The sequence below is a fragment of the Solanum tuberosum genome, unplaced genomic scaffold (assembly GCF_000226075.1).
Source record: "Solanum tuberosum cultivar DM 1-3 516 R44 unplaced genomic scaffold, SolTub_3.0 scf00003, whole genome shotgun sequence".
Taxonomy (NCBI): Eukaryota; Viridiplantae; Streptophyta; class Magnoliopsida; order Solanales; family Solanaceae; genus Solanum; species Solanum tuberosum.
This window is the reverse complement of record NW_006238929.1, coordinates 1,038,073-1,050,964: the sequence shown is the minus strand read 5'-3', so window position 1 is coordinate 1,050,964 and position 12,892 is coordinate 1,038,073. Positions and strand designations below refer to the sequence as shown.

At 34.2% G+C, this 12,892-nt stretch overlaps 1 protein-coding gene across 1 annotated transcript; it reads left to right on the top strand.

Annotated features, from left to right (window-relative positions):
* Positions 1–6,672: 6,672 nt before the first annotated feature.
* Positions 6,673–8,369, top strand: LOC102596925 (chaperone protein dnaJ 49-like). Its single transcript, XM_006338108.2, has 2 exons — positions 6,673–6,893; positions 6,981–8,369. The coding sequence occupies exon 2, from the start codon at positions 6,981–6,983 to the stop codon at positions 7,998–8,000; it is 1,020 nt and encodes a 339-aa protein (XP_006338170.1). The 5' UTR covers positions 6,673–6,893; the 3' UTR covers positions 8,001–8,369.
* The last annotated feature ends 4,523 nt before the right edge of the window (positions 8,370–12,892 follow it).

Here is a 12,892-nt window from a genome sequence, read left to right as displayed (position 1 = left end):
CCTCTTCATATCTCAAGATCTTATTCTCTTCTCCTTTTCTTCCGGGCTAAATATACATAACTAAATTTTCCTCTTCTAAGAGGCTTTCTAATATTAAAATCATTGAGCTTTCAACTCTTTTTATTCATCGCCACCATACCTTCCGATGAACCCTACAAATATTGTAATCCTAATCAATCCAATTTACAGAACTGAAAATGTAAGCAAAAGATAAAAATACACATGTTTTTATTGAATAAACTTCAAGCATAAAAATTTTAGAATCTTATAATTATGGTCATTATATCAAAAATTAAATAACAAAGTGTATCAAAGTCAATCAACTCATTTTGTTCTATAATATGCAAAAAAAAACATTGTCTGAATACCTTAGTTCATAGTCATAAATCCTTCTTTAATACTCATTAATTAATGTTTCACCTACAAACTTACACACTTCTATTTTGAATGGCTATTAATTAAATTGAAATGGGGGAGGGGGGGAGTATCACAACGATAATAAAAAAAAACAAAATTTTTAAAAAAATGAGAGCTAGAGAGATGAAGAGAGGAAAGGGTTGTATTGAATCACTAGTTGCTCTCGGGTCCAACGAAGCTAGAAGCTCCTTGATGGAGTAGTGAAAAAGATAAAGAGCAACTTTCACATATAGCAATTTAAAAATCATGTTTGTATGTTATAACTATAATTTGCATAATTGCGCTCCATAGCAAATTTTATGTTTGCTATGGAGCTTTTTGATTTGTATAATTCGCTAGAAACATCCAATTTTATACAAATTGTTCAATTTTGTATAAATTCATTTATACATTGTAATTTGTATAATAAGATCTGTATTTGTATAATTGTAAGTGTATAGAACAAAAATATATGTATTTATATTTGTATATACACTTTTTCTCTCGCTTTATACAAACACAAATGCATTTTTATACCGAAATGTATAAAATGACTAATTGTATACCGAAAATGGTTAATTGTATACCGAATCATATGGCAAAAAAATGGGATGTTTGCTACGAATTACAATTAAAATAAACTATGTCTATAGCATTTTATTTGAATTAATAGTTTGCTATTTCATACAATTTTCCCAAAAGGGCTGACTAATTTTGAGTTAAAAGGGGATGTGGATTTTAATTTGGATGTTTTTTTTTTAAATTTGGATGAGTTTCACATTCAGTCGTTTAATTAATGGAGTGATCATATCATAATTGATTACCTGTAAAAATTGGTATATCAAAATCAGTTATATTTTTCGTTAATAAATAATGACATGAATGAATACTTTGTCTTCTTGCAAGAGGTATAGATAAATCCAACTTTAAACGAATGAGATAGATGAATTTTTTTCTCAAAGTTCGATAACATTTTTGAGCGTTTTCTGATGCCTCAAAAATAGTAATGATATCTCTCTTCTCTATAATTGTCATAATCTGTGTAGTCGAATGCACACATTCATGAAGCCATTAGAGAGAATAGAAAGCTTGAAGAAGAAGATATTTTGTGGAATGATTTCTGTTACTTCATTCAGCTCAACTGAGCATTATTTATACATGAACGAAAGTAGCATTTTCTCTAACCAACTAACTACTTTGTAACAACTAATATGACAACTGGAATTACTAAATTAATACTAACTAATTTAGTTGGCTAACTAACTATTAGTAACAACTCACTTTATACAGCATGCCTATCTACAACTACCATTGATCAACATATATTTCAATACTCCCCCTCAAGCTAGAGGGTCAAGAATGTTATACACTCCAAGCTTGCCAAGCAAGTGTGTGTGTTGAATGCTAGTGAGACTCTTAGTTAGTAAGTCAGCCTGATGTTCCTTAGTATTCACATAGACAACCTTGACTGGGACTTCTTTGATCTTGTCCCTAATAAAATGACAGTCAATCTCAATGTGCTTCGTCCTCTCATGGAAGATAGGGTTCTCAGCAATTCAAATTGCTGATTTGCTGTCACTAAAAATAGTGATGTTGTATTAATCTGCACACTCAATTTTTGAAACAACCCCTTCAGCCAAGTCAGTTCTGCCACAGCTGCAACTAGACTTCTATACTCAACTTCTGCTGAGCTTCTAGTTACTGTTTGTTGTTTCTTAGATTTCCAGGAGATCAATGAGTTTCCAAATTTGACAGCAAAACCAGTAACAGGCCTTCTGGTGTTTGGGCAAGAAGCCCAATCAGAATCACACCAACAAGTGAGTTGTTGAGTGACTCCAGATTGTAATAGTATGCCCTGTCCTGGTGAATTCTTCAGATACTTTACTGTCCTCAATGCAGCCTCCCAGTGTGATCTCTTTGGCATCTGCATAAATTGACTTAAGGTCTGAACTGAGAAACAAATATCAGGTCTTGTTATAATCACATAAAGTAACTTTCCAATCAGCCTTTGATATACATTGGCATCAGACAGTAGTTCATCTCTTGTGCTATTGGTTGCCTCATCAAACTCCCTTGTTGTGAGTTTTTGATTGACTTCTAAAGGAGTAATTGTTGGCTTTGATCCACTCAGTCCCATTTCAGAAATGAGTTCCAACACATACTTCCTTTGATTCAATAGTACACCTTTTATAGACCTCATGATTTCAATTCCAAGGAAATATTTCAGCTCTCCTAAGTCCTTCATCTTGAACTTGTGATTTAGAATCTGTTTTGCCTTCTCAATCAGAGTGATATTACTACCAATGATCAGTAAGTCATCAACATATACAAGCACAATGACAATATCAGTTTGTTCCTTCATAGTGAATAAGGAATAATCATGATTGCTTTGTGAAAAACCTGCATGCACCAGTGCTTCTGTTAGTTTAATATTCCACTATCTTGAGGCTTATTTCAAGCCATACAATGACTTCAGTAGTTTACACACTCTTATCTCCCCTGCCTTCTAAATCCTTCTGGAATCTCCATGTATACCTCTTCTTCAAGATCACCTTGAAGGAAGGCATTATGTGTATCCATCTAAAACATATTCCAACCTCTAGAAGCAGCTAAGTCTATAACAGATCTCACTGTTACCATTTTTGCTACAGGGAAGAAAGTGTCATGGTAATCTAAGCCTTCTCTTTGACTGTAACCTTTTGCCACCAGCCTTGCCTTAAATCTTTCCACATCACCACTTGCTTTATATTTGATTTTGTAAATCCACTTAGATCCTTGGGTCCTTTGCAGCCTCTTGAAATCTCTCTGGTTCTACTAATTTAGAGACTTTGGTTAAGTAGCACTGGTATTTAGGGGATGTTTTCTCATAAGAGATATAATTTCCCATAGGGTACAAACTGATGCTTCCCTTTTTCCAGACAACATAGTCTTTCATCCATATGGGCTCCTTCATAAGTCTATGGGATTTTCTGATGTATGGTGCAGTTGGTTGCTCAACAGGATGAGCATCAGCAGTCACCTAAGCTTGAGCTTCAATCATAGCATTGTCATGTGTATCATCAACCACAAACACATGATCAACTGTCACAACATCAATATCTTATGTGTAATTAGCCACAAGTTCTTGACTAGCTATGCCATGTATAGCAACATCTTGAGTTTCTGGGATTACAGCTCCACCAGACTCAATAGGCTCTGCAGGTTCTACACTTACATGATCATTGGGAATAGTTGTTAGAGGAGAAAATTGCACCAACTCATGTTCAACCAGCATGTGATTCTCCTGTGTAACTGTAGATATTTTGTTCCTCAAAGGAAATGTGGTTTCTCTGAATTGAACATCCCTGCTAACAAAGAAAAAATTAGTATTGAGGTCCAACAGTAAATATCCTTTTTGTGTCTCAGAGTATCCCATAAAAACGACCTCCCTTTCTCTTTCTGCAAACTTGTCATGCTTGACTAAGTTTGTAGCATAGCAGAGGCAACCAAATACTCTTAGATGATCAATGTGATTCTTCATCTTGTACAGAACTTCATAGGGAGTATGGCCTTGCAACACAGTGGATGGAAGTCTATTTATGAGATACACTGCAGCCTTCTCACATAGACCCCTGATGGGAATGACAGCTTGGAACCTCAAAGCTCTAGCTATGTCCAGGATGTGTCTGTGTTTTCTTTCAACCCTGCCATTTTGTTGTGGTGTATGTACACAACTACTTTGGTGCACAATCCCATGTTGGTTCAACAACTCATTACATTTGGAATTAAAAAATTCAGTGCAATTATCTGACCTTATGACTTTGATAGCAGCATCAAATTGAGTTTTTATCATAGACAAAAAATCTTGTAATACTACTATGACATCTGACTTGAATTGCAACAAGAATACACAAGTAAATCTGCTATGATCATCAACAATAGTAAGGAAATAAGATTTCTTATTAAGAGTAGCAGTTTTATAAGGTCCCCAAAGGTCTAAATGTACAAGTTGGAATGGAAATTCACTACATGAGTCATGAGAACTTCAATCTAGATTGTTTAGCCGTTGGACATATTGAACATTTTTCATGTACTAGACTATTACATTTGCCTTTTACTACTGCTATATCTATCCATTTCATGACTGACAAAGATGGATGTCCAAGTCTCATATGCCATAGATGATAGTTTCCAGAAGTAGTATCCACTGTTGCTGTCATATTTATTCCTGTAGAGTACTTGTTTATTTGTTTCATGTGTCTCTCACCTCCTGATCTGAAGATGTACAAGCCACATCTCTCCTTACCAATCCCCCTCACCTTGCCACTGAATAGATCCTGAAATACACAAAATCAGGAAAGAAGGAAACAGAACGTGATAGTTCCTTGGTAAACCTAAAGACTGACAATAGGTTGAATCTAAAGTCAGGTACAAATAGATCATTCCTTATAACTGACTCATCAAACACATTTGTCTCTCCTATGTGTGTGATATCAGCCTTACTACCTGTAGGCAAGTATATTTTGTCATTGTTGGAGTTTCCTACTTCCTCAGATTTCAACAGGTTTTCTAAACTAGCTGTAATGTGGTGAGTTGCCCCAGAGTCAACTATCCATTCACTATGTGGAATGTATGAATGAAAACATGTGATAGTACCTGATGAATTTGTTGCCTGTTGGCCATCTGCAGCATCTTTGCTCAACATATGCAGGATTTGTTGAAACTGTGTTTCAGTGAAGTATTTGCCCTTTGCATCTCCTGAGGCCTTTCCTCCAGTGAAGTGACTATCCTGGATGCTTGTTCCAGCAAGTGTGCCTACACCATATGCATTATTCACATGTGCAAAAGGTTGAGTGTTATATTTACCATTGACAAAAAGTTGATTCTGAGGATGTGACTGGTTGTTAGCATTTTGATTTCCACTTCCTCCTCCAGAGTTGTATCGGCCTCTAGGTTTGAAATCATCAGGATAACCAATTATCTTCCAGCATTGCTCATTTGTATGACCTCTCACATGACAATGTTCACATCTCAGAATAGGCCTCTTTCCTCTGTACCCTAGATCTCTACCAACTTGTAGTATAGTAGGATCATGAAGTCTATCCTGACCAGTTGCGACCTGATGACAACTGATTGTCCTTTCACTTTCATCCTCGAAAATCATAGCATATGCATGCTTGGCTTACAGTGGGAGCTATAGATTTCATAAGAATATGCCTTCGAGTTTGATCATAAGAGTTATTCAAACCATTAAAAATTTGAAGTAACCTCTGCTCTTGTAGATGATCATCATATTCTTTGGATTTTGGGCAGTCACATTTAGGAGTTGATTATAGTGTTGTATTCATCCCAGAGCTCTTTGAGTTTTGAGTAATAAGTAGAAACAAAGCTCGTACCTTGTGTATGATTGGTGATTTCTCGATGCAATTGGAAAACTCTTACTCGATTGATTTTGTTGAATCGTTCCTTCAGATCCTCCCAAACAGCACTGGCACTTGATCGGTATACGATTCCACTTAACAAATGCTTCGAGACAGAATTCATGATCCATGAATGCACTATTGCATCACATTTCTCCCACGCATCAGCCAAAGTATCCTGAAAATTCTCCCTGTTGCAGGTTCCATTGGCGAATCCCAATTTGCCTTTTCGAAAGAGAGCAATCCTCATCGATCTGCTCCAAAGGCTGTAGTTCTCAGTTCCAGTTAGCTGGATAGGAATAAGCATTGAACTAGGAGTGTCTGATGGCTGTAAGAAAAGTGGGTGTTTGTGATCGATGTGTTCTTCAAGGTCTCCCATGTCAGCTTCAAATTCTCAGATATGAAAAAAGGATCGAGTTTGCAAAAGTGAATTAGAGCTCAAGGCTCTGATACCATGTCATAATATGTGTAGTCGAATGCACACATTCATGAAGCCATTAGAGAGAATAGAAAGCTTGAAGAAGAAGATATTTTGTGGAATTATTTTTGTTACTTCATTCAGCTCAACTGAGCATTATTTATACATGAACGAAAGTAGCATTTTCTCTAACCGACTAACTACTTTGTAACAACTAATATGACAGCTGGAATTACTAAATTAATACTAATTAATTTAGTTAGCTAACTAACTATCAGTAACAACATGCCTATCTACAACTACTATTGATCAACATATATTTCAATAATAATCTTTGTCAATACAAATATTTTTCTTCTAACTTTATTAATTTAATAACAATATTATTCTTTTTTAAAAAATATTCTTTTGAGAAAGTTGAAAATAAAATAGGAATTAAATAAAAGAAAGAAGAGTTTTTTGACATTGCACTAGGGTAGGAAAATTAATGTAACTATACAAATTTCTTGAGAAAAAGGATATTTCTCATAAGATGTTTTAACGCAACCCACAACTGCGGCGGCACAGCGTTGAATCCATCACGATCACCGCCACTCTAAGGCAACGATTGACCCTTCTCTTCTCCGTTAGGAACATCACAACCTCTGTCGATCTGGGGAGAGGGATTCTCCGATTTTACAGTAAGTTCGTTTTTTTCTCTACTGTTTCGTTTTTTAATTCAATTTGCTTGATGAATTGATATTTATATTTTGTTTGTGATTTTGGAGATGGATGGTAACAAAGATGAGGCTTTGAAATGCTTAAAAATAGCGCAAACTTCGATTGAATCTGGAAATCGAGAACGGGCGTTGAAATTCTTGAACAAAGCTCGTCGTTTAGATCCATCGCTTGAAATTGATGATTTATTGTCTCAAGCTGATGCTTTTCAATCGAAAAATAGTGTATCCAACTCTCCCTCTAGCTCATCTATACCCTCCGAGTCCGAAAGTAGTTGTACTCGTCGGAGAGTTTCTTCGTATACCGAGGAGCAAGTTACAATTGTTAGGGAGATCAAGAGGAAGAAGGATTATTACGATATCTTAGGGTTGGAGAAAAGATCTAGTGTTGAGGATGTGAGGAAATCTTATAGGAAGCTGTCTTTAAAAGTTCATCCTGATAAGAACAAGGCTCCGGGGGCGGAAGAGGCGTTTAAGATGGTGTCTAAGGCGTTTCAGTGTTTGAGTGATGAGGAGAGAAGGAGAACATATGACTCTGTTGGCTCTGAGGAGCCTGTTTATACGAGGCGTCCTACTACACATCATCATGCTACTGGATTTCGATTTAGTGATGACGTTGATGCTGAAGAGATATTTAGGAATTTCTTCTTTGGCGGTATGAATCCGGCAACAACTACTCATTTTAGCTTTGGCACTGGAATGGGAATGGGAGGAAATCAGGGATCAAAGTCCTTATTCAAGACTTTGATTCAATTGCTGCCTGTCATATTGATTTTGTTGGTCAACTTTCTACCTTCATCAGACCCAGTTTATTTATTTTCAAGGTCTTATCCATATGATCTTCGCCTGGCTACACAAAGGGGTGTCAACTACTATGTCAAGTCTGGGAAATTTGAACAGGAGTATCCTGTTAATACCCCAATGCGTTCCACCCTTGAAGAAAAAATCGACAATGATTATTTCTCAATTCTATCTCACAACTGCAGGCTTGAGCGACAACAACTTCATTGGGGTTATCAACGACAAACACCAAATTGTGATACACTGAAGCAGTTCCAAGCTGCAGCTTGATTTACTGATGAAAGGGTGCAGTTTCCTCCTTGTGATATCTTACTCCCAAAATAAATTTAGTATTGGATTTTAGATTGACAATCATATGCGGTTTGGTCCCTTTTATTTAATTCCTCTCTACACGAGGACATATTTATAGATGACTTAGTGAACTTGCCAATCTTGTTTGCATTGTTTGATAATTGCTGTGTTATAATTGCAGAACATATGCTAGTTTATGTCATATTCTGTTATAAACTCTACTGGATAGTAATTCACTTTCAGACCACTGGAGCTTCGTTTGCTGTATTAAATTACTACTACAATCATGATTGGAGATCCACTTCTTCTTTTATTTGGATAAATATGATTGAAGGTTGAGTTATTTAAGTTCAGGAATGAATGTCATATCTTTGTGGACAACTAGCTCAACTCATTTTAAAGTTTTTTGGTATATTGTCTATAAGGTAGTTAACAGATTCCGTATGGTGTATGGTGCCTGCTGCTATCTTTTGGTGCATCTGGAATGAAAGGAATCGTAGATGTTTTGATGGGATTTCAATTCCTAACCACATTCTTAAATCCAACTGTTTAGTCTTCTTATATAGCTGGTTCAACCAGGCCCCTGTAACCACTGTTGATCTTTTTTTGGACTATGTCTGCTCTTTAGTTATTCAGTAAATTCTTGTACAGGAGCAGACCCCTCCGTAAATTTTTGCCTTGCATCTTCATGATGCCTTGTAATGAAATCTCTTTTTTTCATCAAAAAAATTAGTTAACAGATTCCAGGTTGCAGTACTCACTAGATTGTTTTATATATGAGTTTGGGCAAGGTCCAGCCGATGAGCGGTTCAGCACTGTTTCTGTTAGATAATACAAGCTGTTTGATCTCAATGCTGTGGTAATTACTTGACAATGGCATAGGTTTTGTGGAATATTAGATTGAGTTCAGTTGAATTTTGTGACCTTTATGTTCCTCCCGTCCTCAAAAGACTTGTTGAGTTCAGCCTTTTCTTGTATTAAAATTTAACAAGCAGGATTTTGTCTTTTCATTTCTTTCCTTCTTCCTTGCTGTAGTAATTTACAAAATCCCATAAACATGTATTCACTCATAAGTTCCTACTGGCTAGCATACATCGTGGTTCAGTAGGCAGTTAAGTTTGTGACGAGCTTAGACAAAACCCAGTATATGCATTTACCAGGTACATAATGAGCTATTTGAGCAATTGCTGAGTCAAGTAGGTAGGACCATTGATTTATATTGGTTCTGAGTAAAATGTTCCCCTCTTCTCTTGGTGAACAGGTGAAGTATTAGTAGAAAGATTTCTTATTAAATGAACACAATGTGAAATGAATCTCCTAAAGTCTGCTAATGACGTGGGTTTTTGGCCAGTGATAAAGATCAACTGGTTACTGTGTGGCACAGTATAGATTGAGCTTCATTCTCAATAATATATGTAGACTTTTTTCAACAAATTCAAAGGTAATAAGTAATGGAGTTTCTACTTGTTCTTCCTACATTTTGCCATGTACAAGGGTATACCCTATATTTTGATTCTTTTTGACAAGCGGAGTGTGTATTTCTAGTATAATTTACATAAATCTCATAGTGTTAAGAGTTAATTACATTATTTCCCTACTCTTTTTCAAATTACAAAAGTCCCTTAAAATTTATGGATTTTGGATATATCACTGGACTTTCGATACATAGGCGAGCAAAGAGGGGAGGGATGCATCAGAGAAGGAATAAGACATTTGGATACATAGGGGAGGGATGTATCCGAGGGGATAGGATCCGGATACATAGGGAGGGATGTATTGAGAGGGGGATATGTATGTATCCGAGAGGGATAGGGATGTATCAACGAGAGGAAAGTGATGTAGCCGAGAGGGTATTTTTGAAAATTTTTAAATGGTAGGAAATTTTAGAAATTATGATAAAATAAGATGTGTAATGATAAATTATTGTATTTAAAAAATGGCCCTTGACGACTTCCTTGAAAATAGGGATGACAACGTGGTGGTGTTGGGTGGGGTGGGTTGAGATAGTTTTTTTCTGAATTGATGTGGGCCAGTTTGTGGGTTTAAACAAAGGAAAAACTACTAAATTAGACATACATCACAATCATATATACTAATTTTACCTCTAGTTTCAAACAATTACTTATATTACCACTTTTAATATTTTATACCATATATTTTAAAAGATACAATAAGATATACAAATCCCTCAAAAATAGGATTGATTAATTATCTTTATATTTAAACACCTAAATTAATGGTGAATTAACATAAAAAATTTCTCTCTCATCAACCATTTCTCTCTTCCAAATAAAATTCCCATTATTCATCAGTGTCTATCATCCCCACCCTCACGTCCTCCACTGCTTCCACCATCTTTTTCTTCTTTCTTTCTCTCAAATTACGTTTTAATAGCAAATTATCAAAATTGAATATTGGCATTCAAAATTATAGGTAGAAATTTGTAACTTTGTATCAGTATTCTCATGTATCTAGAATAAAGTTCTCCCTTTTCATATATCAATGATAGAGTTCATATCATTTTAAATTTCAATTTTAAATTTTTTTATGAAGTAGGTCCTACATAGTATGATCTTGTTGCTATTTATTTTGTCATTGGTGACCATTTCCAAAATTGAATGATTCTCAGTAAATGTACAACACATTAACATTAATATACAATATGTTTATGAGATATGAACTTTATAGTTTTGTTTTCTCTCAAGATTTTTTCATTGCGGGGTTGAATCTCCATCTGCTAACATTCAAGCTGAGAATAGATCTAAGCACGGAAACGACCCAATATAAATGAAAGAACTATGCAAAGCACTACTTACCAAAACAAATACATCACTAAACCCAGTTACACATCTAGTGCAAGATGTTGTATCTAACACATCTTCTTAAGGATACAAACCCAGAAAATTAATAAAACATGTATCTTGATCTTTTTTATCCGTCAGATACACGTATCTCGATTTTTTAACCCTCGAATACATGTATTCAAAGGCCAAAATCTATTAGAGTTCTTAATTAATACTCAATTACTCCTTTAATTAAGGAAAATAGTAATACACATCTATTTCAAAATTAATAAAACATGTATCTTGATCTTTTTTACTCGTCAGATACACGTAGCTCGATTTTTTAACTCTCGGATACATGTATTTAAAGGCCAAAATTGTTAGAGTTATTAATTAATACTCAATTACTCCTTTGATTAAGAAAAATAGTAATACACATCTATTTCAAAATTAATAAAACATGTATCTCGATCTTTTTTACTCGTTGAATACACGTATCTCGATTTTTAACCTTCGAATACATGCATTCAAAGGCCAAAATATGTTAGAGTTCTTAATTAATACTCAATTACTCCTTTAAATAAGGATAACAGTTACACACATTAATTAAAAAATAATAAAAACATGTATCTCGCTTTTTTTAACTATCAGATACATATATCTGACAAGTCATGATACATGTATCCAAGTACCGAAATATGGTATATGAAGTAATATTCTAAACTAACGTGAATCCTAGTAATTAGGACCTAAACTAGTGGGATTTGTGTAGTTTGTCCTTAAACAAAAATATAAGAAATACTAAAATTTAAAATTATTCTAGGGGTGCTGATGGGATTGTCCGGCCGGTTATTTTTAAAAAATTATATCATCCTAATTTTTTAGGCATTTTATAAGTATAATCAAAATTAGGTTCTTTAGACCGTCTCAATTATATCAGTGTTTCTTTGGTGTTGGTACGGTTTCGTTTTTACTTTTTATTTATAATGTATCACCTCAAAATACATCATTGTTAAAATATTTCTTTCACAAGTGTGTTCTTGAAAAAGCACTTCAATTCTTCAATAATTTGGTGTCGGTACGGTTAACTTAATTTTCGTTTTTATTTTTATTTTTAATGTATCACCTCAAAATACACCACTGTTAAAACATTTCTTTCATTAGTGTGTTCTTGAAGAAACACTTCAATTCTTCAACAAATAGCTAAAAACGTAAAACCTTGTTGCTATATTGTTTGACTTAAGACTTTCAATTAGATTGTTTGGCAGAGGATTTATGATAATATCTTTTGATTTTTAAATCTAATTGATTTAAAGCTAATTAAAGGGCAAAGATTCAGAGTCATTCAGCCACCATAAGCCTGAGACCTATGTTATATTTATATTTAAAAAATGTTATAAAATATATTTATATATTAAATTTAACATATTTATAATGTATAAAATATATTTGTTGTAAGATTATTTCGTTGCGTTCGAAAAAAAATCGATTTTTTTTATGAATTAAGAAAATCAATAGGAATGGGTGGAGCAAAGCCTTCTTAACCAACTCCATTAGAGACTAATGTCAGATTGACCAACACAAAATTTGATGAAGATACAGGAAGTCAAAGTGATTCATTATTAGCATATGCTAATGCTTATCAAAGATTAATGAGAAAATTGTTGTATGTGACCATAACTAGACCAGATATTAATAATATTATTTTGACACTAAGGGTGTGTTTGGTACGAATGGAAAATATTTTTCATGGAAAATGTTTTCTTAAAAAATAAGTGGATTTTTAACTTATTTTCTCATGTTTGGTTGTCAGTAGAAATTATTTACTAGAAAATAATTTTTTAATGTTTGATTGTTGAATAAAAAATATTTTTCAGAAAATACCTTTTATTTTTGGCTTGAGACTAAAAAAATACTCTTTAGAAAAATAATTTCTGATTCGAAAATCAACCACGATAATTGATCTAGGACCCGACCCCAACACCCAAACTAGGACAAGATTCCGATGATCGTTCCAAAATTCAACCATGAGATTTGACAAAAATTCAAAAATATTTTTCTTAAAAAAAATTGATGGGGTTTCGGGGG